Source organism: Hippocampus guttulatus, chromosome 5 (genome assembly GCF_054856545.1).
Source record: "Hippocampus guttulatus isolate MCC_2025c chromosome 5, RoL_Hgut_1.0, whole genome shotgun sequence".
NCBI lineage: Eukaryota > Metazoa > Chordata > Actinopteri > Syngnathiformes > Syngnathidae > Hippocampus > Hippocampus guttulatus.
The window spans coordinates 11,283,213-11,310,690 of NC_141265.1; the positions used below are offsets into that span (position 1 = coordinate 11,283,213).

Here is a 27,478-nt window from a genome sequence, read left to right on the forward strand (position 1 = left end):
TTGAGAACGCTTCCCAAGCAAACCGCGCCTGTGAGCGTCGTGATACCAATCTTCCAATTAGATGACGTACAGGAAGTGACTTGGCAAGGAAGCACGCGCGCGTTTCTTTTGCCCGTCAGCAGGTGGCGTAAGGTCGCCGAAAGCAGACGTGGCGGTTTTGCGGGCGAAATGGCTCAATTAACGTCACCGGGGCGACACCCTGGTCTCCTCCCGCCCCTGCGGTGTGACACGCCCCGGGTTGCTGCCGTTGACAAAGCCTTTATTTTGGTCGGAGCACATGGCAGTGGGAGCTCATCCCTTTTGATAGAACGCCGGGCGAGCAGCCACAGGTGGAGTTCGAGTTGACGCTTCCTTGTACAACTTCCGTTACAGCTGCTCTTTACGCCAGCTTTACACCTCCTAAATTCCGTTTGTCAAACAGACTTGCATATTGACGCAAATAGACTTCAGGTGGAGACGACGACCCACGGCACTGAAACTTAGCACTTCATATAGGTGAGTAAACTTTTCCTGAACCTCCCCAACATTAAACATCATCATTGGACCTGAAGTATTTATTACAACTTGCCATTCGCTTCATCTTTGATCACAACGCGTTGTGTTCAGAATGTTTGCTGTCGTTGTTAATCTTCAAGCGTTGACTCAGCTCATGAAGGAGGGTGTCATTTTACAGAATATTGACACGAGATATGACGATTTGTGAACAAGGAAGTCTTCTGGCGTAAATCGCTGTAATTTATTGGAATAATAAAACACCTCTGCCCCCGCAAGGTGCACCAGCCTCCACTTGCCCAGCTCCCAAAGATGAGTACTGAGGCTACCTGTGCACACTAGGCGGTCAAAATGATTTGTGGAGGGCCTGGAGTTTGGACCAGCTGGTGGATTTATGTATGGCAGTATTTGACACTTTCACCACGTTGTCTCCTCACCCTATAATACTGGTGTTGAGAGCTCTCAAATAGCAGGCTTCTTCCTGCTTCTCTTTCTCTTTCATTACAAAAAAAAAGTGTCTAGACATGACTGCACCTCAGCGGCTCAGGTTTGGGAATTAACAATCCTGGTGTTACTTTGCCACTGGTGAATAATCACTCTCCAAAACTGCAAAAAAGAGACAGGGTGTTGTGGCTTTTATCTGGGTGGAACTTACATTCTATCAGGAAGTCAGTTTTATCAGTACATATTTGAGTGATCAAAGTTTCTTCCTGTCTCTCTGTGATTTTTTTTTTTACTTGCACGTCACATGTTTTTTCCCAGAAGCAACACATCGCGTAATGCCAATGCCAAATATGTTTCCACCGCTTCAAAGAGCTTTTAACTCCCCCAGCATCAAACATGACTGAAAGGGCCGAGTCTCCCCTTTGATGCGAGATCATTCGAGAGGTTTCATGTATTGAACAAAGTGAGATGGGATGGTATGTGCAGAGATTGCTGAACAGTTCAGTGCAGCGCATTTGCTGCATGAAGAGTGAAAACACGGGGGAAGTAGGGGCAAATCAGTGGAGCCAAGGTGTGTCAGTTTCCGATTAAAACTAGATTGGTAGGAGAGCTCCAGGCCAAACGATAATTGTAATATTGTGGCATCTTGTAGCATGCTTTCCCTGTAGAAGGGCGTAGCCCGCACAATTCACAGGTATGTCACTGACTGTGATTACTCTGGATGACACATGAGCCATAGTATAAACATGTGTCAAACTCCTCACTCAACACCCCCTGAGACCTGATTTGTTATTGTTTGATATTTTCCGATCTCCCCGGCGACTGCAGCTAAAAATGACCAAAGGGGTGTGATGAATGAATAAAATGAACGTTATTTCACACAATCCAGGGAGAGGCTTGTGGTTGCATTCCTCTTGTTTTATTCAGTGGGTGTGTAGTTGTCGGTAGGTTTCGACCTGTCGGAGCGCAGTGCGCCACGCTGCACCGCTGTCAAAGCCCGGGCGGGCCTCCCAGTTGATTATGAAGCATCTGTTATGTTAATCAGCCATGCTTTTGGGGGGTTATTCTGACCCTGTGGATTTTTGTGCAAACATAAAGACAAACACCCTCATTCAGGGAAAAGGTGTAAGTGTTGATGTACATGTCTGTGTTGTGGCTGCCTTGTATTTAAATGTGCAAAGTATATTATCCAGATGTCTGTTTGCTCAGTCACTCAAAAACTCTTGGTGTGACTACTTTCCTCAGTATCAACCTGCAACATTTTTGTGGTGTACAACTCATCTTGTAGTCTTTATAACAAATAACTTCCTTATTTTCCAAATTAGGCTATTTGATTTCATTTGAATTTCCTCCTATTTTTAATTGTCCTACATTTTGCTGATTTTTCTTTTTGTAACCATGAATGCATGTGTGCGCTTTTCTTCATATATGCATTGTGTAACACTCATCCAAAATTTGAAACCCAAATCACCATTCAGTTTTATCTAGAAAGTGTTGAGTGAAAGTGTAGCTGGACTTTCATGTCAAGTTGCGTGTAAAACAGGGCATCCCTATCCACCACACCATAGACCCGTTTTCCAAAAATCAGGTGCATCTTCCTGTCTAGACGCTCATCTCAGTCACATGATATAAGGGCAAAAGTAAGCTCACAAGCTAGCAAAATGTGATTTGAGTGGTTGAGAGAGGAAAGTAATTTCATCTGTGCTGCATGTTACACATAGAGCATATTTGACAATAAAAGCTGACTTGACTTGAAAATGACTAAAAACAAAACAAAGCAAAATGTGTGTGGATGATTTTCATTGAAAAGGGCCAACAGGCCAAATAATGACACAGAAGAACATTCAAATTCCAAAAAAAGAAAGTTGTATTTAAGAGACAATATTGTCAATCCTACGTAACTCATTCACTCCCAAAGACGTTTTTATGTCTTTTCAGACTTGGTTTAGAATTGGCTGGTACTGAATTAGTTTTAAAGGGGAAGTCAAGTCAAACATGTCTTTACAATACAGTAATTTGTTCTATGTGCCCCCCCCCCCCCCCCGAGTAAGAACACTGTAAACCAGTGGTCCCCAAACTTTTTCCTGTGAGGGCCACATAACTTTTTGCTTCTCTGATGGCGGGGCCGGGGTCCGTTTGTAACAGCAAAAGTGTGACTGCAAGAGTACCTAGACGTAAAAATGTATTGTTTCCCAGAAACCCACACAAAATCAAATAACTTTTTTTGATACACTCGCGGTATTAAAGACTTCTTTCTTCTCGGGACACACCACCTCCGCGACAGCATTCATGCATTTCTTGACAAACTCTCCTTACCGCTGCTTGCTATCAGTTGAGCAAACCGAAAGCTAGCCCGAACAGATGGCTGGTTCAGCTGAGCTTGGCGTACAAATGTATTTTGCTGAGCTAACGTTCCTCTTTTTAGCGTTGACGGTTTGTCTGCTCTCATTTGCCCATGCAAAAAATCGTACTTGTTGTTGTGACGGGATTCATAGTGTCTCCGCAGATTGTGTTCTTTGCAGATCTTTGAATACAATCTGCACCGACAGATGAGACAGACAATCTTTTCTTTGCATTGAAAAAAAAAATCGTTTCTCCATTTTGGGTTAAATTCCCTGTATTCTGAATATTTTTTTTTCTCTTACCTCACCTTTTCGCCATGATTACGTTCTCTTTGAAAGGGACGAGTTTAGGATTTTTTTTTTCTGGGGTTGCCAGATAACGGCACGGATGGAACAAATGTCACGTTATACTGTATGTGTTTATGAAATTGTTACTAGCTAATAGTTAATCATGAAAATAGTCCATAACTAAGGAATATTTTATTGCAAAAGCCAAATTTTATGATAAAATACAAATGTACATAGATGAAAAATAAATCAAAAGACTCTCTGGTATTGTTCAGGGGGGCCGGACCAAATGTGGAGGCGGGCCGGACGCGGCCCGCGCGCCGTAGTTTGGTGACCCCTGCTGTAAACACTACATTCATGTTTAAATTCTACCTTTCTGTGAGGTCATTTTCAGTCGACAGCCACTGACAAAATGGCCGCCTCCTGGGATGGATTAAAATGGGTGGATTTTGCTGTTTCATTCATATTTCACAAACACAATATTAATCCGCGAACTTTTAATTTGGCTTCGCCTTTAATTTATGGCTTTTGTGCTTCAGGTGATTTGCACCTACCTACCCTCCTAATCTGGTGAATATATCATGACGGGCTGGGCTGTTAAATGAGGCAAATAAATAATCCATCAAAATCTCTTTGGTACATGGAGGCCAAGACAAGCCTTTGGAGTTTTGAAAGGAGGGGGGGGGGGGGGGGAGGGGGATTACACCAAAATGGGACTAGCTCCGTGAAGTGGCACAGCGCAGGGCTCCTACTAATTACACAGCTACATTCAGCCTAATGGAGAATCTGTTAACACCAGCTCACTTATTTATTGCTGCTATTTGGGGGGGGGGGGGGGGGGTGGTTTACAGACACACGTTTGGTGACTGTAAATGTATGAGATACAAATCAAAGTTAATGACCCTGAAGAATGCAGTTTTTATTATGCCTACTCTTCTTGGCCATTACATACTCATCTACGGACTTTTGTTTGACTCACTCTGCACCCATTACACGTTCGAGCAAATGCGAGTTAAGTGTTGTTTCTGTTGGCTCGAGCCAAAATGACTTCCAAGTATTTCCTATCAGTCAAATCTTATTTTTCAGCCTCCTCCATTTTTCTATCTGCCGTGAAATAGTTGACTACAAGCAATGCATGTAGGCTAACAGATAGAAATTTGTGATTTTAAATGAACAGACTGCTCTCAAATTCAGCATTGTCACCAAGATGCAATATTTTTTTTGGAAGACAAAAGTTGTATTTGTCGAACCCTGAAGGCTCTCTGCATGTTGAAGCAGCAACTTGAAGTTTTGCATTAGCCCGCTGGTCTCCCTTACACCTTCTTCTTATGTTTTACCTTGAAGGGAAAAGCCCTCATAATTGTGTCAGAACAAATTTACACATAGCAAGTGTGATTTCATTTGACTGAAATTCTACTTTACAAGTGAGAATGTGCCCGCGACATAAATAGAGCAAAGTGATGACCTGTGCAGCATCTTTTGGCTCATGTTCTTTAAACACTGTAGCAACATAATAGTTCAACAACACCTGTGCGAAATACATAATACCTAATGGAAAATACTTCTCTAATATACTGTATCTGCTTAGTACGTCCACCTCACAGTGCAGAGGTCCAAGGTTTGATTCTGGGCTCCAGCCTTTTTGTGTGGAGTTTGCATGTTCTCCCTGCGCCTGTGTGGCTTTTCTCCGGGTACTCCGGTTTCCTCCAACGTTCCGAAAAACACACATGGCAGGTTAATGCATCACCCAAAATTGTCCCGAGATGTGATTGTGAGTACACCCAGTTCAAGGTGTACCCCGCTTCCTGCCCAAAGACAGCTGGGATAGGCTCCAGCATGCCAGCGACTTTTGTGAGTTCAAGTTCAAGTCAACTTTATTGTCAAATGTGCTCTATGTGCACCATACAGCACAGATGACATTTCTTTCCTCTCAACCACAGGAGAGAGACGAGCCGCTGCGGGTACCCGCGCCGCCATCAACAGAACAGTTAACATAAAATGACAAAATAATACAACACAACACATAAGACACAGACAGTCGTGCAATCTTAACCTGTTTTCTGCATACACTTTGTCGTTTGAAGCAGTTATAAATGAAAGAGGGGAGAATCAAAGAGGAACATGACTAGATAATGGTCATAATGAATTCATTTACACAACTGTCGATCGATGCATATGAATTTGGAGATTTAAGAATGGCGAGGTTTGCCTTGAAGTTCTTCAAAACAGCTGCATGTTCCTCCCCCATTTGCATCGTCCACAGTGCGGCTCAGCTGATGCCGAACAGCGAGCCAAGTGATGATTTCATGACAAGAATTCCTCCTATTGTTTGAATGTGTTGTATTGTGTCTAAAGTGGTGTGGCAGCAATAGCTAGAGGTCACCAGAACACAAGTCACCTTTTATGGAGATGCCTTTTATATGACTGAACCAATAGTGTGCGAGAGCCGGATAAATCTCACAGTCCAGCACTTTGCCACCTGCAAGTGCAACTTGAACCTGATCAGTGGCCAGTTCCCCTCAGTGCAGTAATGGGTTTGTGGTTTTTCCTTCTCTCCTGTGTAACGGCTCTTAATTTGAGAACATGAGCCAATTGCTTTTTTACAACGCTAGCAAACCACCTAAATAATATGGTTATAAACCTGGAATACATATTTTCCCCCTAAAATCACAAAACAGAAAATAATTATTGAATTTAAAAAAAAAAGTGGCGCATAGCCTTGATTTCGGGGGTCCGCCTTTTTTAGAGGAAACGTCTTTAAATCAAGGGGCCACTCGGAGTGTAGGCTGCTCGCCAGTTGCCCATCACTGCTCCAAGCTTTTTATGATTGATATATCCCTCACTTACTTCCCAGATTCTCTGCAGCTTTAAATTATACACTATTCATCTTCTGAAGCTTTAATAGTATTTATGTATGAAATGTCTGTAATTATTGGCTTTCTTTTTGTTCCTGGAGGTCCTGGGTAAAAATAATTATTTATTATCCAACACATGGTTAACATGTATGTATTACTTAGCCTCTATTGCTGTGGATCACTCTGAATGTTAATTTGTGACATGCTTCTGCAGTAATTGGTTTATGCTTTTGTAGGTCCCGTCTTCAAATTGTGAATATACAATAATTGCCATTATTTAACATCAAAACAAAAGCTTTTTAAGCTAAATTACACCGTGTGTCTTTTCACAATTTAAAACGGTTTCAATGTGTCTATGATGTCCGTTTGGGTGCAAATGCGGTTTGGTTTTACTTGGCCCACGTGATATTTTTGTACTGCTTCAATAGTTATGCATACTAAGTACAATTTTATGAAAACTGAAATACTGTAGATCAACTGGGTACACATTTATAGCTGTAATGTTGGGCCAAGATGGCTGTATAAATGAAAAACTATTGAAGTGCGTTATGTTTTTGCTTGGCAAAACTTGCCTTTTTTGCAGAGTTGTGCCTATCCACAAACTTTGGCATATTGGTATACTGTACTGCATATGATAAGCACAACTGTGGCATGCTTTCTTCAAAATACCACAGGGATTAAGAATTTGAATTACAGTGATCCCTCGCTTATCGCGGTGAATGGGGACCAGAACCCCCTGTGAAGTAGGTAATCCCCCCCCCCCCATGGATGTACAGGTATACTGTATCTACATGTGTAAGAGTATATATAATATTTATAAGGCCAAATTTAATGGTTTACATGCATGTAGAAGTAAATGTTTGTAGTAATTAACATTACTTAATGCTCTCTCTCTCTCTATATATATATATAGATAGATTTGTGTGTGTATATATACATATATAAAGATGTATAAGTTAGGTTAGTGTATACATAACAAAATACTGTAAACATGAAATATACATGTAGTACTGTATATGTTGCTCTCTGTGACTCGCTGTTGTTTTGCTGACTTTCGCTGCCTCTCACGGACCTTTTCCGGCATTTTCGCTTTTTTTTGTGGGGGGGGGGGGGGTTGGATGAATATTTTTGAAAAATCCGCCATGCACTGAATCCGCAATATGTGAATCGCGAAGTAGTGAGGGATCACTGTATTTTTATTCTGCATATTTATTGCCATGATAAAATCAGCTCGTTTTAGGGGCGAATTTTTCTTATGGAGTGAACCTGCCCCCTTGTACTGAAGGGCCAAGGGCTTTTTTGTTAGAATGATGTTGGCCGTCATGTACTTCTGGTCTCCAGCTGTTTGCTTCTACTTGCGGAAGCAGAGCGGAGAATGTGGGATAAAATCTTTTTAACAGTGCATCGACACATGAACAAACACAAATGAGAGTGCCGACCATTAATCTTTGTGTGACCAGTGGCTAATGGAACAATTTCCTCACCTGAACACGCACCATGCACACTAAAAGCGAGTGCCCATAAACATTCCATTGCGTTATCACATGCAGCATTTCATCACCGAGCTACCTAATTACACTCGTGAATGACATCGCCAAATACAAAAATTAACCACCGTGTGAAAGTGGCTCGTTCTTTCACATTGGCACTCCGTCCAGCAGACCTGCCAAGTCTAAGAGAGTCAGTGAGGAGGTAATTCCAATAAATTAATTGGCACCACTGCTTCATAACAGTGCGGCCACATCTTATGTTCAGAAAGCGACGGGTAACTTCAGGTATCCTTCGTTATTTGCTTCCATACAAGATGGTTGTGCGTACACTCCAGATACACAACTCTTTGTTTACAAGATGCCAAAAGTCTGGTTACGTCCAAATAATGTGAGCGTCATGAGCAAAAAGCAGAGTTTAACTTTGTCATATTGTACATTTTGCATAACTCAGTCAACCACATGTGATTTCTGCTACGCAAGCCCTGGCCCATAAAATGTGCAGCAAATAGCGCTACTGTAGCCCATAGCATAGAAGCACGCTCCAGTGCTTTAACAACATGCGTTTATTTTCCTTGGCTCAAGTGTCCATTTAGATTTATTGAAACGATTTGCCTTTGCAAATTCTTGAATAATGTTTGTCATGTGTTCCGAGCTCACCTCCAGATTCCTCCCATTCCTGTTTGATGTCGTTATGCAGTTGATGTCAAAAGGATTTAGTCCAGTGGAGGTGAACGTCAGATTCCAATGTTCAGTGTCTGCACTTGATGAGTCTAATGTAAAGCAATGACGGCAAATGTTCAAGTTTAAAAAAAAAAAAAAAAGTTCGGTACACATACAGCAATGCCTTTTAATTAACAGCCTTTTATTTTGATTTCAGGTTCTCAAGAGTGTGTGCCAGACTGATCAATGGCACTGACTGTGAACTTGATTGGTCCATCGCCATGGGGCTTCAGAATAGTTGGAGGAAGGGACTTCAAAAAGGCCATAACTGTATCTAAGGTATTTGTCGAGACTCGCCCTGCCGCTGAACCTCTTCTCGCCTTATCAAACCATATCCTCTGTTTTTTGTCAAAACACAGACTGTAATGGCATGCCATGCAAAGTCAATTTCCTCCTCACGACGTCCCTTTTCTTGTCTTTGTTTGAATTCACAGGCTGTCTCTTACCTATTTCCTTGCAAGGCAAAACCATTAGAATAGAATGGAAGTAGATTACATTAGAAGGAAGCCACTGATTACAGTTACAGTGGAAGTTGAGGTGGGAGGTTAGTTGCTGCTGGTCTGGAGTGCACAGTTAAATGTGTTTGGATACGGATATGCGTTTCTCTCAGTGATAACATGCATGTACCACACGTACCAGTAATTCACATAAGCTTACCGTTTTGCAGACCAGATTTTTTGTTTTTGCAGTGTCGAATATGTCTGCATGCAGGAGACGTACAGCTCTGCTCACTTAGCATCCCACTGCCACATCATTGCATTTCCCTACAATCCCCAGCAAGATCTTCAGCACAGAGTATAAATTTGGTAGAAACCTGTGACAGTTTCAATCTCCTTTTACTTGTAAAACATGTATCATTTCCCCTCTTGAAAAGGTTTGCGTGGCTGTGCACAAATATTGGGCTCTCGGTTGGATTTTGTTACCGCTGCCCAGTCAACAACACCAGTGTGTTTCCTAGTCGCAAATATCAAACGTCCTTTCCGAAGTCTCGCCAAGTTCAGCTGTAAGAGGGAAAAGCTCTTCATTGAAACCGATTGGCATTGTCCAGTTTGACGGACAGGCGGTCTGACCACTGCTGTTGAGAAGCCGACTGGCTGATGAGGTGAACCTGCTGGCACTTGGCACTGACATGGATTCAGTATTTCATTCAAGTTGCCTGAATAATAGTGATTTCTTGTTTTGCTTGGTCAAAGACTTGAATGACAATAATTTATCGGACTGCACGTAGTTAATCCAGGCATGTGAATCACCGCAACAACACTTAATTGCCTGTTGAAGGGCCACAGGCATGGCCTCTTTGCCCTCTTACTTGGACGAAGTGACTGGCGTTCTCTCTGCAGACATTTTTTTTTTGGAGACTGAACCCTTTTGTAGTCATTCTTTGTTCACTTCTCTTCCCTTTCTCACTTTTTTTTTTTACATTTTACCGAAAATGTCAGGCCACAAATTTTACAATCAAGCCCTTGATCTTAGCCTTTGTGTATAAAAGTCTTGTGTGAGGCTTGAAAACGGTTGCTCCCATTAAAGTGGAATTTCCACTGATGTGGCGGTGTGTGACATTGGCTTTGATGTATAGGGAGTGCACAGTAATTGCAAAGGTCAAACCATCAAGTCTGTCACACTAAGGACTTCTCTCCCAAAGGACGTCTATCAATCGTTCTACTGTTGATTGAAGTTCCACTTTTTTCTGCATGTTAATAGCTGTGTCAACTGCGTCTTCCTGACAGTTGGTATAATAGACTGCTGGCTGAGAAGCATGACACAGCCGTGAGATAAACCGGTTGCGTTAAACTTAGTAATTCTTCTGCCCCGCCCCCAATGTTTCATTGGTTGTCTTCTGTTAGTATAGTAAGTGCACCAATGGATCAGAGGCATGACGCATTGTGGAAACAACTTAACTTTGTCTTCTGTCAGTTACGCATTTGCTAATGCTCCATCCCTCTTATTGACAAGTTGTCAGCACAGCCACTTGTTAAACAATTAGGGGTTAGATTAGGGCCTCTATTTTAAATTCTTCATTTTTTTTCTTCTTCAACAGGTCAACGGAGGTAGCAAAGCGGAGCAAGCAGCTCTCAAACCAGGTGATGTCATCTTGGCCATCAATGGGGAAAATACTGCTGACATGCTAAATGCAGAAGCCCAGAACAAAATCAAGAACTCCAAGACCCATCTGCAGCTGATGGTGGAGAGGTATGCACCATGAATCAAAACATTATGATCTTCACATTCTTGCGGCTGTTTTTAGCATTTAAACTACACAAATAATGTGTACTCGGATGGGTTTTTTTTTTCCAGTTCATACGCCTCCCTCATTTAATGCCAAGATTACAGTCAGTCCTTCCACTGTTTTGTGTTTTAGTCATCATTTAAACACTGCACAAACAAAACAAGTGATTGCCATCAGAGGAAATACCAGTTTGAATTGGAGCCACATTGTTGTTTTCCCTGGTTCTCCAACAAACGTGTTTGGAACCCCAAAGGGGTTTTCTTTCAGTCTGGCCTGCGCACTTGGCTGCAAATTTAATAGAGGGCCTTCCCTTTATTCCATTTCTTTTCACTGTTTCCCCCAATCCTTCTTCAACATTGTCTTTCCTTCTTATGGGTTTCAGCCAGACGTTAGAAAGCGCTCTCACACACATGTACGGTACTTTCACAAGTTATCTCCTGAGGTGTCCAATGTCCATGTGTGTGTATTGCTGATCTTGTGTCTCCCGCTGAGCTAGAAGGACACTGCCACTGTCTGTGGTTGTGTATTGCACATACATTAAACTGCGGTGCTGCAAAAAAGAGGTTTGTAGCACCACAGCACACATTTTTCATGTTTACAATTTTGTTCTTGGTTTAGTTGGAAGCGCGCTCTTTTCCGACTCAACATGTGGCCGGCGGCATTGGCACTTTGAGCAATCATCACTCAAACTTTCCCGAAAACTGAAAAAGGGGCTTTGTTTCTTGCAACCATGTGCATGTACAGTGTGTGTTTGGAGTTGTTTGTTTTGAGGTGCATAACCATTTGAAGTAATCTATTTAGCATGTTGTGCTATTGAAGTTCTTTGTTACACCCTTTGAAATGTGAAAGTCGCAGTGCATTGTGACCTCACTTGGTTCACAACTAGTATAAGCAGGAACACAGTCATTGGGTTTCCGTGCAACTTACATCTCTGCCACTCTTTGAGTCATTTTATTGTCTGGCTGAACTGCACCTGAATAACTTCCAGGCGTGGAACTGGTATGGAATGTTAAAAATGCCCAACTATTTTAGCCACAGAATCCGTGACACTGCTGTCTGATGGTTGAGATCACGGTTGACAGCAACATAGCAGGCGAGTGAGGCGTGTTCATGTGAAATGGGTGTTTTTCATTGCCCGTAGAACACCGTAGCGCAACACAACTCTCTGGAAGGTGCCATCAAATGGACTGATTCTTGATTTCATCCAGTCAGAATACCAGTATGTTTAATACTGTGTATTATGTTTTTTGGGAAGACTTCCAAGCAAATATCAGCGCTGGCCAATTTAAATGCTGGAGGGAGGGCCACAATGTTTCATCAATACTATTGGGCGATGGGTGGGGGGCACAGGACCACACACTTTGTCACAAGTTGTATGACAAAAATGTCACTTTAAATGGAGAAAAAAAATGTGTGCATATGTTCAAAATACATGCTCGTTATATATTTCAATTTTAACCACATACTATGATCTAGTTAGTGTGGAATTGTTTTCCCTTCATTCAATCCTGAGCAATTAATATTTCAGTTTATGAGAGCGAGGACGTCTTCTGTACACGTCTGAGGACTCTGCCTTAGGCAGGTCCCCTTAATGACACCAATGAGGGACTTGAATTAATAAGTGCTGCTTTATTTTGATAAAATTCAATGATGGAAAGAGACACTCAGCATTTTTTGTATTTGACACATTTATCTTTGTAATGGAGAGGTCGGTGCTCATAGACTCAACACTGATGTAATCATTAACCTGCAATACATGGTATTGTCTGTTGGCCGCCACTTGTCTCGTCACACTGATGAAGATTAGAGGCCAAGGGGGAAAAAAATAATAATTCTCTGGCATTCGGCTCCCATTTCAAAGCGCTGATGTTTTTCTAATGTCCTCTGGAGAAGTAACGTTTTTCAGCTTCTATACTTGTTCCTTTTCTTGTCATCCCTTCCCTACACACAGAATAGCGATGAGAGTTGGTGTGTTTCTGCGTGATTTACCACAGGCATTCAAGCTTTCCTGTTCGCCTCATTACAGTACCTCAGGCTTGACCGAGAGCCAGTCATCCTCCAGGCCTGCAGCTAGGGGGGCACTGTGTGTTTGAATTGGCCACCGAGCTGCCCCCCCCCTCAAAATTTAATCATCAAATTGCTTGCAGAATGTGTTTTTATTTAAAGCAAAAGGGACTGCAGTAGTTGGAAAGAGGCGAGCTGTCAGAGGAATATTTTTGAAAGAGACACGCAGTCTCATGCCAACGGACATGCTTGAACATTATCCAAAGCAGTCCAAACATTTTCCATAGTGTCATTCTAAACGATGTTCCAGTCGGTAAAATTTTAACATGAACTTACAACCTGTATTATTTAACTTTATTCGGCAGTCATTGTTTTAACATCATTGTTCTTAAAAGATGTCGGATTGAAAATATATTTTGAAGCTAACTTTAAATCCTACATAACCAAGTGCTGATCTTCGATTGATACCTGTGGATTTCTGTCTCTCTAGGTGTGCACTGTCCAATCCAAAACAGACAAATGGTATCAGCACCCCTGAACAGCTCACTGGGCACTTTCAGGTCAGATTTATTTTTTTTGGTTTCTGTCATCTGTCTCCTTGAAAGCTATGCTCTGATGCCCAACACAATCTGTAAAATCACATTTATGCACAAATCAGTTTTGTTTGAGTTTTTCTTTTTTGTATAATTTATTTTTTTGGTCATAAAAAGTAATGTTTTGATGTCCTTGTGGGTGCAACAAATTCAATAACAGAATATTAATCCAATGCTTACGTACTGTCCCTCAATGCTATGATTTGTAGGAAGCAGTAATAGTAAGTCGAGACGAAAATCAGAACTATCGACAATACAGCATATCCAGCCCTGCATCACTGTCACCTGTGCCGTATTCACAACCTCCTGACAGTCCTGACTGCAAGAAAGAGACATTGACAACCACCACCAACAAGAGGTAAAAGCTCCCCTGAATTTTTGTGTCCGAGTCTTAACGTTTACTTGTACTGTATCAGATACCCTAAAATCATAGTCGGACAAATGTGAATGTGCCCTTTGTGAAATTATGCTTAATGCGACTGTGATTTCCAGGATGGCAACTTCCCTATGAATTCCATCCATCCATTTTCTAATCCATATATGGAGCCTATCCCAGCTGTCTTCGGACACAAGGCGTGGGATACCCTGCACTGGTTGCCAGCCAATTTTCCATGAATTGAGGGGAAACATGAAATGGCAGAGTGGCACAAATTCAGAGTTAATTCCGTAAGATTTAAATAGTCACTAAAGGTGCTACAGTTTACAGCTAATCGATTATCAAATTGATTTTGACAATCGATGGGTATGCGTTAAAAAAAAAATTGTCAAAATGCTCGGAATTTCAGATGCTCAACAGTAAATATCAGATTTCTAAAGTCCTCCTTGAAAACAGACCGATTCTTTGTGTTTAATTAAAAGTAAACATTTTTTGACTAGATGGCGGAAATCAGTCATGGAATCATGATTAATTTGTTTGTGGCAATTTCTACACTGTAAATTTGGAACAAAAAAGTTCTTGGAATCAGGGGTTGGAAGTTTACTGAATAGTGGGTGTGAGTGTGATGGTTGTTCGTCTCTGTGTGCCCTGCGATTGGCTGGCACCCAGTTCGGGGTGTCCCCTGCCGACTGCCCAAAGACAGCTGGGATAGGCCACGGCACGCCCCGCGACCCTTGTGAGGATAAAGCGGATCAGAAACTGGATGGATTACTGAATAGTGTTGATATTGCCTTTGAAAGTTATGTAATTGGAATGACTTCATCGTCAAGCCCTCAGACGTTCTAGGGAGAAAATAGTTAAAGTGAAACTTTTTATTTTCACTAAAACTGTATGAAATTATGAATTAGTACTTTCATTAATCATTGACATTTGCATACGCAGGTTAATGCCTTTTTCGGTGTTCATTTTATCCAATGTCACAAATATTTTAATCAGTTATGACAGAGAAATCTGGAAATTGGGGTCTGCATTTTTAAACCTTACTTGTGTAGGATTCCTGGAGTTCATAGGAGTTGAACAAATCACATTTTATCTCTGCTCATTCACAATTCTTTCTAATGTACAATGATAATTGATCATGGTAAAACATTAGGAGCGATTCTAGTTGCATCATCCTGAAAGAACGTTTTTAGGCCTCTGTTTAAAGCTCCTTTAGCTGTATTCATCTGGCGATAGTTGATGCTTTGTGAAAAGTGTTCTGTTTGACAAGTTGAATAGGATTAAAAGTGGACAAAGTGCTCCCGTGACGCTGCAGCATCCAGTGTCAATAGGTGTGAGAATAACAAAGTGGAGCCACAAGCTTATACTGTAGTAACAAAGGATATGCATAGGATATCACATTCCTCCATTTGCAGTCACTTTAACAAAAGCAGAATGTGGAACGTTCACCACACTTATTGTATGCTGGCCATTTGTGGACTCTGCACGACAACTTTATAGGCCCACAGGTCAAATGTTTGGCTTCAGTGAGTTGTTTTGCCCTTCATTTAAAAAAAAATGCATTTACTTTATCCTATTTAATTATTAGTCTTTTCTGCAATGTTTGAAGTGCCCATGAGTATAAATGCATTAGAAAAAAATTATTCTGGTTGCGATTTTGGATGACATTGTTACACTTTGTTTACCTTATTACGGGACTGCATACGTGAGACATTGCACTGCAAATGCGATTGCTAGTAACATTGAATCCATAATCAACACATTCAGTCATTTACAAAATTTGATCCCAAAGTTAAAAAAAAAGAAAAAGTATACCCAGAAGACATGATCCATTGTCCATATTTCTGCCCCAATACACAAGCATCATTTGTTACTTGCTTTCCTTGTTGTAGTGTCCAGCTGCGTTCATGGTCCCCAGAGGAGAAGAATTACAGACTGTCCAGGCCACTTTCGCAGGTTGGTTTCTGTCAACATTTTGTGTCCTTTTTGAAGCATTCTATGTGGTTACTGCATCTGCCTCGTGTCCAAAATGTTCCTCGTTTGAATTTTTGCTCAGGCCTTTGTTTAGAGTTCACTCTGTGCTTGCTTGAGTTTTCTCGAGGTACGCCAGCTTCCTCACACATTCCAGACATGTATGTTTGTCTACCGTGTATGTGCTCGGCGAATGACTCACTGCTAATTCAGGATGTACCCCGCCTCGCACAAAGTCAGCTGGGATAGGCACTAGTTCACCCCTAACCTTGAACAGGACATACTGTCTCATCGGCATGATCTGAGTGAAACGTTGACGTTCGTCCCTATCTGTAGCCTGATGCTGCGGTACAAGTTTGTACAGCACAATGTGCTGGACATGCCTCTACTGTATTCTTGTTGTGATCATAAAGTCTACATCTGTTTTGTTTCAACAGATTTGCCCATTCCAGAAGTGAATGACATGTTTTACTTTTTCGTCTTTAACTCAAGCACATTGTGTGTGTGATGCTAGACTGTCAGTGTTGCATGAGGATCTTATTATAACAACAAGATCCCAAAAAAAAATTTATAGCAGGAAGTGTGCAAACAAGAAACATCACTCTTATTGAAATATTTCACAGTCAAGCTAGACAGCAGTTCGAAAATATTTGTGATGAAATCAACGACCTTAACTTTGGGTCATTTCTAAACAGTCAAATACTTAAAAGGGGAGGCTTGTGGTTATCATGTGAATGCCACCAATGCTTATTTACAGTTCCAGCAACAAAACCAAAACGAGGGTGACTCGGGCATCTGCAGAGCCTTTCGTGAGCTTAAGAGAGAACATGTTGTGGGAAAGTTCATTGTGAATTATTTCAGCTATGTGTGCACGCTTGGCTTCACTAAAGACTGAACATGTGAGATGACAGAGCAGGAAAAACATACAAGACCCCTTGTAATGGCAGAAGGAATTCCAGACCTTTTTATAACTCTTGTGGACACTTCATAAACTTAGATAAATATGCAGAGGTTTGAACTTCAAAACGTGTGAGTGTTCCTTATAGGAGGCTGCAGGCTAAAGGTTCATCTAAAAAATGTGTTATGGAGTTTGGGATGCTTTGTTTTTGACAAATTAAACGGGATCCTGATGCGCTAGCCACTTTCACACTGCCAGTTACCACATCGTGGAGTAGAGCTGGCATTTATTTGCTCTTGCCTTTCAAAGAGAGCTTGCTTAAGTGCGTGTCACAACAACAGTCGGGGAGGTGACGGTAAGATAACTAGGTGTGTCGTCACGTCAGCATGACAGTGTCGATTGCTTTTAACACACGGGCGTGACTCAGTCGGCTGGTCAAATTACCACTCTCGACCCGAACCACTAATCCCGCATTAAAATGTTTTACACACAGGACAGAAAGTGGTGAAAACGTGGGTTTAGGTGGCCCGTTTGAAAGAGGATACCGACTTACAAAGTAATGGCGTATCTGGCTCCAGTAGACACAGCAGAAATAGAAATATGGAATCCTTCCTGATATCACATTGATGCAACCGCAAAGTCTCTTGAGGCTTGTTCTGTACGTTCAAGTGGATTTAGGGCATTCCGACTTTGCAACATGTCCTTGTGGTTACTTGAATCTGTTGAAGGTTGAAAGAAGTGAGATAAGTGATGCTTAGATACCCGAGGCAGCGGATTGAAAGGGGGACGATGTAACCGACCAGGGTTAAAACTTGAGTACGCTAGCATCGCCGGGGTGGAGAGTAGAAGAGCCATCAGGAACATCATGGAGGAAGCAGAGAAAGCCTCGAGATAGCTCTGGATGAGGAGAGGTGATCCATGGGCAAATGCTACTTGAGCACAAGCCGGGTATGTTCAACCACCGCCGGGTCGCCTGGAAGAGGATGTCTATTGTTGATAACACCCACAGACTCCAGATTTCATAAGTGATGTGTTCAGGAGCAATCTGAGAGATGTATTTTATCAATCACTTTGCTGGAGAAACCAGTGGCAACCAGGAATAGACTGGATGAGGGCGAACAAGTGACACAACGCACGGGTACCCTACCCGGTGAGATGCAGCAGGAGCCAGGCCTGGAAATACCCCACAGAGCCAAGAATCTCCCAAGTGCCGCAAACAATTCCTCAGAACAGACCTCCAGAGAGGGTTTGAGTTAAATGGCCACAAGTCTGCAAAATGGCACTCTGGAAACAGTTTGACAAGGATGCCAATTCCATATTAGTTCCTTGTCCAGGCAGTGTACAACATTCTGCCCAGCCCATCTCAGGAAAAAACACGAGTCTCCCAACTGCCCAGGAAGGGGCACGTTGGAGCACATATTGAGCTGTTGTCCAGTAGCTCTTGGGCAAAGTCCGTATACTTGGCACCACAATCAAGTTCTGAAACCCATCGCGGAAGCCATTTGTGTGGGAATCAGCAGCAGCAGACAGTCCCGCACCACCACCCATACGATCACTTTCGTGAAGGCTGCAGAGCAGTTGCAAAACACCGTAGGAGCCAGAAACCCACCACAATTCCTGCGAAAGACTGGCAGCTGTCTATCCACTTGGACAAACAACTCAAGTTCCCCCAGCACATTGCCAAAACCACCCTGAGGCCAGACATCCTCCTGGTTTCAGAGGTGGTGAAAACCATGATCCTGTTGAAGCCGACTGTCCCATGGGAGGACTGCCTGGATGTGGCCCACGAGAGGAAGAACATCAAACATGAAGAACTGCTCTCAGACTGTCGCAAGCAGGTCTGGAAGGTAAAGTGTATGCCTATCGAGGTTGGCTGCAGAGGGTTTGTGGCCCAATCATTATTAAACCTTGAGTGCACTGGTCATCACCTGAGTGGAGAATAGAAGAGCCATCAGGACCATCACGGAGGAAGCAGAGAAAGCCTAGAGATGGCTTTAGATTAGGAGAGGAGATCCTTGAGGGTTAGCAAATGCCACCTGAACACAAGCCGTGTCTGATCAGTCATGGCTGGGTCGTCTGGAAGAGGGTGTCGAAGGGGAGGGTGTTGAAAGACCCGAAACAACGGAGGACTCCAGGTTACATTACTGATGATGTGTTCAGGAGCATCTGAGAAATGTATTTTATTAAAAGAAAAAAAAAGTGATGGAAGAGAATGTGGTTTTGCAGCAAGGAATTTTAATTCAAGATGATATAAATGAGTGGTGGCTTAGTTGATCTTGTTAGAAAAGTGTAAGTGTGTGACGCGAATGTGATCATAGTTCTGACTAGGCAGGGTCATTGTATTTGTCATGCAAAGGTTGGTTGTGTTTGACTTTTAGTTGACTTTGATGCCATATTACATTTTAGTCAAGCTAAGTTGACCTAATTTGAATGAATTTACAATGAAATTTCTTGTCAAGCTGATCAACCTACTGCTGTGGCTGTGAAGCTGAAGCTGCTACATACGGGACAGCACTGTGAAACGCAATTTTGAATTGGCTAACTAGCACGCGCACACACACGTGCACGCATAGGCTTGCTCGCACACTCAGACTGTTGGAATGAACTTGCTCCTGTCATGGCTGTTGGTCTTGAACAGCCTCACATATTTGATTATTCATAGCTACACCCATTCTTATTTTTAGTTGTTCTTTCTCTTTGCCAAATCATCTCTTTGCTCCTCTAACTTGAGTTCAACTCGCTATCCCCACAACAAAATAGATCATAATTGGCATTTATTGTTGTAATTTTGAACCTTTCAACAGTTTGTGCCTTTGCCAGCATTGTACAATTGATGCATCCCAGTCTTGAACTGAACTGCAATTTGCGATTTATGCCTCGTGCGCCACACTTGTCTTTTTTTCCTCACAATTCTGGCCTGTAAGTCGATACGAAATGTAATTTTTGACTGCCATCTGCGCTTGACGGCTTCAGTGTGGACTCTCATTTCGACTGGTGGACGAGTTATGGGTTTTGGCTGACCCCGTTTCATGAATGTTGTCGACTGAGGTTTTAAAATGATTAGCATCCCACTGCAGTGCTGTGATTAGTGAGTTGAATTCTTTCAGAGCGCCCCGTGGGGAAGAGGCCTGCCTTGGCTGCCCTGTACATTATGCTGCTTGGGCTGGCAGGAACACTGCAGCTCAGTAAATGTGAGCTGTGGCGAGCTCCATGACAAGGACCTCTGTCCCCGACTAAGAGGTGAACGGCACTACTATATCAGGTGATCCTCCTGTTTGAAAAGTGCCTAAAAGGCTTTTCCACACTTCTTCTGGGTCCCTCAGTGAGCAAAGTGGGATGTGCGCAACAGGATCCCCCATTTTCCAGGGTGTTGGGTATCCTGAGAAAATGCGGTGTACAATAGTGGCTGTGATGGCTCAGGGTGTGTACGACTAGGGCCGCTTTTCCCGACGTATTACAAGGCGTGTTCTTGTGTGACGAGAGCTAGAAGAGGGGGATGGTTGTGAAATGTTGTGGAAACCAAGGAGTTTGACGACCTTGCCAAACCGTATTTAAGACATCACACCAATTTGCAAACGTCAAGATGCTGCTGAAGTGAAGAAATGCTCTTTATGCCCGAGAGACTTCAACAGTCGTCCTCAAATAAATCTACGTTGGCAAACATTTACATCCATAAACACGAGTTGTTTTTACGTAATTATTTGAATTGGAACGAGGGGGCAGGACAAGATAAGCTTGTGCTTACGTCTGCCCCTTCTTGAATTCAACATTTTGAATACCGGTAGTCTGTTTGCCTACTTTTGTTATTTCTTATTGATTGTTCAAGATAAAGATCAAATCAGACATTCATACGAATAATTTCATGTCATACACTTACATGCCTGGACGATTACTTATAGATGGTGATGCATTTTATGGGTTATTGTTTTTTTTTTTCTGATCAAGAGTTTGGAAGGATTGTTGTGAGTTAGAGACCAGGCACTTTTTCTCAAGTGTCCATCTATTGTTAGGCAAGTGCGTGATTTTTCAGGAAGTATTCAATGCCGCTAGAGAGTGTAACATCCTGTCCCTTTATGTAATATGTGATGACAATATAGCTCTGTACTAATACAATTACCGTTCTAGCCTAAATAATAATGCATAGCTTGTGTTTCCGAATCCAGTAAATCATGTTCTATTTTAGATCTGAGTGAGGCTACTGATTTGGCACTCTCGTACTGCAGAAGCCTAGCCAGTGTCAGTAGTTGAGCTGGCAGTGGCCACGTTGAAGGGATCTTTTCTTCCTCCGTGTACAGTGAGCCCTGTGACTGGACTGAGTAAGGCCTTTTGACATGGACTTGTAGCCGTTAAGCTTGGGAGCCATTGTAGCCTCGGCAGGCAGCATGCCTCTCCTCATCCCCCAATTTATCAGCCGACCCCCCCCCCCCCCCCCTAGAGCGGGAAAGCAAACTGGGGAACTTTTGATTTCCTGCTGCTGTACAGCCCTTGGCACACTCATGGGGCACTGGCCCTGCAAGTTTTATGTGGGAGTGTTGGATGGAAAAGATGAGCCTTTACACGTCACTGCTGTTTATGAAGGTGGTTGAGCTCTGTCAACATTTCAAAAGGGAAATGCATGTGTAACTTAAGTTTATTTGTGCCAGATTCCCAGCAGCACACATTGCTAAGGTTGTTCTATGCTTGGCTAAAATGATGGGACATTTCATCATCATTGTTTGTTTGTTTGTTTTTTTTGTGTGTGTGTCTTAGACCGAATGACACATAATTTCATCTTTTGGATGCCATATTTTCTGATTTGCTTGCAGAATTCGGGCACATTTGGATTTCCCTATCCATAAAACTATAACGTATAACCACAATGGCCACCAATACTAATCTTCGGTGTCCCGGTCGCCAAATTTTTGTAAAAGATCTCATGGACAATTGCATATGGACTGCTTCTTCTGCTAGCGTTCATGAATGACATTTTGGGGCCCTGCACAGAGCACCAAATCTACTGTATGTTGACAATATTTATATCTGACGTCTTTCCTCTTTCTTTCTGTCTTTCTTTCTTTTTACTATTTTATCTACCTTATTTTCTGTCAAATTATTACTGTATATGTTTTATGTTCAATAAAAGTACTTGCAGTATTTGTCACCATACCGATGCACTGTCTGTCTACTTTAGAATGCTGCTATTAATTTTTTTTTTTTAAATGCATTGTAGCATTTTACATCTATTGTGAACTTGGTGACACATTGATCATCACTGTGTTGTCTATTCATTTGGCCTCTAATCTTCTACAGATGGTTTATATCAGGAGTAGCCTCATCCTGTGTGGCCAGCAAATCAAGACAGGAAGGGATTTGTACTGGCATCACTTTATTCCATGTTAATGAGTATTGCATTATGTACTGTAGGCTTGAGCCAAGAATCTATTTATTCATTATGAAGTGGAAATGTTTTTTTTTGTCTTCAGTACTTATAACAAAGATTTGATTTATTTTTTAAATCCGATTACCTTAGTATATTCCAATACCAACATATTTGATAGCTGCTGCCTTGATTTATTCATTTTCAATTCATTTATAATGAGTGTTATTTGCATGTTTTTAAAAATGATGATGATGATGATTATTTTTTTGGGCAATTCATGGGCTGGCCCTGTTCCTTTCCCCCATGGATAGTCGGAGTCCACTTTATTTCTTTCTTCTCAATCAAATGAGAATTCCTATGAGTCAGTCACTCTGGAAGTCCAAAAGTCACATTTAAGAGCTATTTTCTGCCGACTCCAACGCCACCAAATCTGCTGTCGTCAACTCTGTCTACCGCTTAGACATGGCGACCTCTGATATGTTTTCGTGTTCGTATTTCTTATTGTGGTTTGAATTTCTGTACCATCTTCTTGAACTACTGCTTTTCCATGACATTGAACTGTCAAAAGGCCCTGAATGTGAACGAGGCCATTCTATTCGATTTGCGATTCACAGTAGTCGCCGAGTCGAAATTTGAACTGCTAGAAGTACTGTATTGCCATGCGTTAATGAATCAATACTTTTACCCACCCCTAGTGCAGAACGTAGTTCAAACCTGGCACACTTGTGTAACTGAGAATGCTATGCTAATAATTAACAGATGAACGATAATGGTTTTGCAAGTCGAAAGTGCCCTGTTTGAAAATTTATAGTGGCCATATTTGAGACATCTGAGAGATATGACCTCGACCCTTGTATGAATGAGTTGATGCGAAACTGTTAACCTTTAAAGAATTTTAATGAGTGGAATCACTTGTGACATAACCCAATGCTTCTTGGGTTATCTTAGGTTGTGCTCTCCGTTGCAGAATGTGAGCACAGTTATGCGGTAGTGCTAAGACATAATTACAAGGATTGAACCGTCAGTGACAATGGATGACCAGTGGGTTGATTCCAGCCTCTGGCTTTTTGTTCAAGACCTCCAACAAAAGAAAATCGCTGCATAATAAACACTGTATGTTCACACTTTCATTAGTAGTAGCACTAGCATGTCATTGCTTGGCCTTGTAAGTTGGCTGTACCTCATCGTTGGTCATCCTTTACTTTATGTGGTGAGACAGTGGATCAACACATATTGAACTTTCTCTTGGCATTGCCAACTATCCCAGAATAAATCTTGCTTAGCATCTGTACCGTGCAGTGCTGGCCCATGCCCTGTAATTGAATCCGCAGGGTGGTAATGATGATGCAGCGTGGCTTGCATGGAGCCAAATCGAAGACCGAAGGCCCCTCCACTGGCACTATCCCCAGCATATCCATTGGCCTTCATCTGAAACAGCTGCTCTTACTTGACTTTGCTACTTCCTGTTTTTGTTTCTTGATCTGGTCAGTAATCAGAGACTTGGTTCGCTTTTGCAGACAAACCGTTTCTACTGCGCTCAAATTAAATTAGATGCCATACTGTATTATGTCTATATTGCTTTGTGTTTTATTTAAATTCACCAATTCAGTCCCAAAATCCAGATTTACAGATGAGTTTGGCTGAAAGATAGCCGTATACACACACTCGACAAAAACTTCGGCTTGTTGCAAAACGCCAATTAAAGCCTACTGCAAGTGTTTGAAAAATTATTTCTGTACAAAAGTAATGCGCAATTGTGTTTGTTTTATTGTCAGATATGTAATCCTTGAACTACTGTATATCATTATTTTTTTCTGATTGCACTGCAACTGAATTGGAAAATAGATTTTGATTTGGAACATGTGAGTGCATCGAATCGTTCCACTTTAAAATATGATTTTCAATGAGGATATGCATTGAATCGACTATACCAAAATGTCACTTGGATATCCTAGGTTCAAAGAAGAGAACAATGCTGTTTTCTCTTTATTTACAAGGCCTTACATCATAATATTCTTCATTTATGCAGACCCTAGACTCACTGTTGTCAAACTCGGGGCCCGGATGCCACATCCGGCCCATCATCTTATGTGGCCCGCGCCTGCAAATCATGTTTCTTACTCAAACAACAAAATAAAAATTGTCTTTTCCATTTGAATAATGTTGAGCTAGTGTGTGTGTGTGTTAAACAATTCCTTTTTCAAAATAGGTGAGCAACTGGATCGTGTTGCGAATGTGATAATGAGGAATCATACATTGTGTTCAAAGTCACTGAGGCCCGCTGAGGGAAACCATAACTATGATTGGGCCCGTGACCAAAAATGAATTTGTCACCATTGCAGCTCTTGCAATCCCAAATATTAGGCGTGGACTGGTTTTCAGTTGGATACCTTGCTTTATTCAAAGTATTTTATCATGCAATCTGACTGTACAATTTCCCTTTTTTATGTTTACACCTTTCATTTATATCATTGCTTTATTTGTAATCAGGGAAGGAGTGTGTGTTCCCAAGTTGCCCTCCTTGATCAAATGAAGGTTGAAATGAAATCCGTTTATGCAATAAGCAATGTTACTGCTGGATGGCCTCCAGAATGTTTTCCAGGTTAATTCACTCTTTTGAGACGTCTGTGTTTGAGTGTGCTGTCGTACGTGTGTGCTTAGCATTTTCTGCAGCATGTAATCATCAGGCGTTCCTAATGTACTTCTGTTCATTATGGCAACTTTTGGCATAATGATATAAGCAGTAGTGGAAATCAAGAAGAATCGGCTGGCAGCCCGATAAGCATATGCCCGCGCGCACACACACATGTGTGTGAACACACACACGCACCATTTTATTGATATTTGTAATAATTGATGATGGACTGACAGATGGTGGCATGTTGCATTGTAGGTCTGAAATCATGCACATTTAATAGCTGCACACAATGGACCAAGCAGTGATTATTTTATTTTTTGTTCTCTTCCCAGTCAGTTTTGTGTGTCTCATCTAAAGTACTTACCAGCTGTACTCTGTTTACTGCAATTAAAGCCTTCAGAGGCCATTGGTTTTTTTTTTTTCCCCCTCCTTTTTGTTTTTCTTTACTGAGCCGCATTCCTCTTGAGTCTCATAGATCACTGTTGGGATTTTCACTGAGGGGGGAAAAAACGGCTGTTGGAGAGCAAGAAGTTTCATACTAAGGAGCCAGACAGTTGCATAACGGCCGATTGGTTTGCATTAGTGAAGATTCGTCTCTTACGGAGTGTTTTCAGTGAGTCTTCCTGAAGGGATGCCTAAAAGCATGCATGTTTGTCAGGTATATGCCCTTCAGATGGGCTCACAGCAGGAGAGGACATGGGTGCCTGTACCTTATTGTACTCTTTTCATATGGACGAAGTGATTTTAGGAATCTGGAGTTATTTTGTTGGGAATATCCTGGGAAGAATCTCAGGGAAAGGCCTGTGATCGTTCTTAGTAGCTTCGTAGCACGCACCACCGATCCGCCCTTTCACAGAAGGGGAAAATGAAGAGAAATTTGCACTCAATTGAGAACAGAAACATTGTTGAAAGGGTTGTTGGATGGAAAGTGGGTGGTAGCATTGAACATACTGATCTTCATCTCATCACGGTCTTAAATTCATGCCAAAAATGAATCACTACCCTCCGACGAACCCTTTTTTAACATGTCAGCTGTTGAAGGTTGAAAAAGACATTTACAATAAGTATTCATGTGGTAGCTGCACTTGTCAGTTATTTTTCAAAATTTGCATTCCATTCCCTGTTTGCATGGAAGTTTTGTATGGCCACAGGATCTGGAAACTGCTTTAAGAGTATAAATGGCATAAAGTCAAAATGTGACTGCAGTCGACGAATTATAGACAACGAGGCCAATAGATTTTGTGGTTGACAATTTGTTTGTTGTGTCCGGTGCAAATTTATAGTGCAGGTTATGCAGCGCGGTCATGAATTCTTATGACATAATTACAGCTAAATATGTCAACCTTTGCTCACGTTGTCCCGCGGTCGGTGCTTTTTTTTTAACAGCTATAATAATTTAAAAAAGGCAGCTCAGCTTTTTTTCATTGTCTTTTGTCCCTACTGGATATGTGGCGCCCTCTTCTGTCCAAATTATAGATAGGACAAAATATTCTTACGTGATTCGTAGAGCGTACTTGTGTGAAAGTGGACAATGTTCATAAGTATTGCAGCTAATTGTGAACACTGTATCTACTGGGGCCCCATTAAATTTAAGATGCCTTTCCAAAGTCAGTCGGTGCCTCACCTTTGATTTTGCCACACGACTGTAACACCGATGCGACTGAAGTACAAAAGTAATATGCAGGACAATCAAAATAAAATGAATGCTGAACTAAGTTGCTGTCAATGTTTGAGCTTGGATCAAAGACATGCGACATGTGTTTCCAATCAAAGGGCACCCATAGTGGCTGACTAAGATTGTCAAGGTGTTTTGCTAATTCTGTAATGGTTTTGTCTGAATTAATGAAGTGTTTATTCCCCATATAAACATTATGGTTGCCCAGAAGCTCTATGTCACTGATAACTGTGGCTTTTTCCATGCAAGCCTTTTTGTTTTTTTAAAGGCGCTTTCTAACACTCGACTGCTTTCTTGCCCTTCCTTGACAGGATTTCTATCCTTCAGACTACAGAAACAGTTCTTTCTCCAGCAGAACCCCGACCCCACCAGGACACTACTCACCTCATCGTGCCCTTGATCACGACATGTCTCCTCATCACAGGTAAACACTACATACATTGGAACATTTTTTTGCTGTGTAATGCAAAAAAAAGAAAAAAAAGAATCAAGCCTCTCAAGACATTGCTAAATCACAAGCTCTATGATCTCGATATCCCAAATTCTGAAGGGGTGGGGGATGATGAACACACCCGCCGAGTGGTGTGTGCACTTGTGAAAATTTCCTCCCCAAGCTTCATGATTTCATCCATGAGTACATGGGTCCCCACACTTTTTTTAATCATGCCAGCCACTTATGACCCTTAATCAACTCCTAATCATTTACCAAACTATTTATTTCTTAATTTTAAAATGTGTGGAGATTTTAAGTACAATACATACAGAATTGGTGTCAGAATTGGAATCAGCCAGTCATGTAGTCCAGTCTATGAACAGAATTGGTGACAAAGGGCCACCCTGGCGGAGTCCACCCTTCACTGGAAACCAATCCAACATACAGTCGGCAATTAATGTAGACCAAACTCTGACATCGGTCCTGCAGGAATCGAACAGAATCGAACAGCCTATATGAAGGGGTTCAGTACTGTACTCCCGAAGCACTGACCACCCCAATCCCCCATCACCACACACACACGCGCACATATACACACGCAGAACTCTTCGAAGGACACGGTGAGACACTTTTTTCCACCCAGACGTTTTCGGTTTACATCAGGCTATGAACT

At 41.9% G+C, this 27,478-nt stretch overlaps 1 protein-coding gene across 3 annotated transcripts in view; it reads left to right on the forward strand.

Annotated features, from left to right (window-relative positions):
* The first annotated feature begins 193 nt into the window (after positions 1–193).
* pdlim2 (PDZ and LIM domain 2 (mystique)) overlaps positions 194–27,478 on the forward strand; it is a 34,965-nt gene continuing 7,680 nt past the window's right edge. Inside the window, exons 1-8 of one of the 3 annotated variants that reach the window (XM_086112143.1) lie at positions 194–329; positions 422–495; positions 8,789–8,910; positions 10,670–10,821; positions 13,353–13,422; positions 13,665–13,813; positions 15,724–15,787; positions 26,684–26,796. In XM_086112143.1, coding sequence (XP_085968269.1) covers positions 8,818–8,910; positions 10,670–10,821; positions 13,353–13,422; positions 13,665–13,813; positions 15,724–15,787; positions 26,684–26,796 — 641 coding nt within the window. In that variant the 5' untranslated portion in view covers positions 194–329; positions 422–495; positions 8,789–8,817. Of the gene's footprint in view, positions 496–8,665; positions 8,687–8,788; positions 8,911–10,669; positions 10,822–13,352; positions 13,423–13,664; positions 13,814–15,723; positions 15,788–26,683; positions 26,797–27,478 lie in introns of those variants that run through there. The other 2 variants (XM_086112142.1, XM_086112144.1) reach the window with 2 other exon arrangements.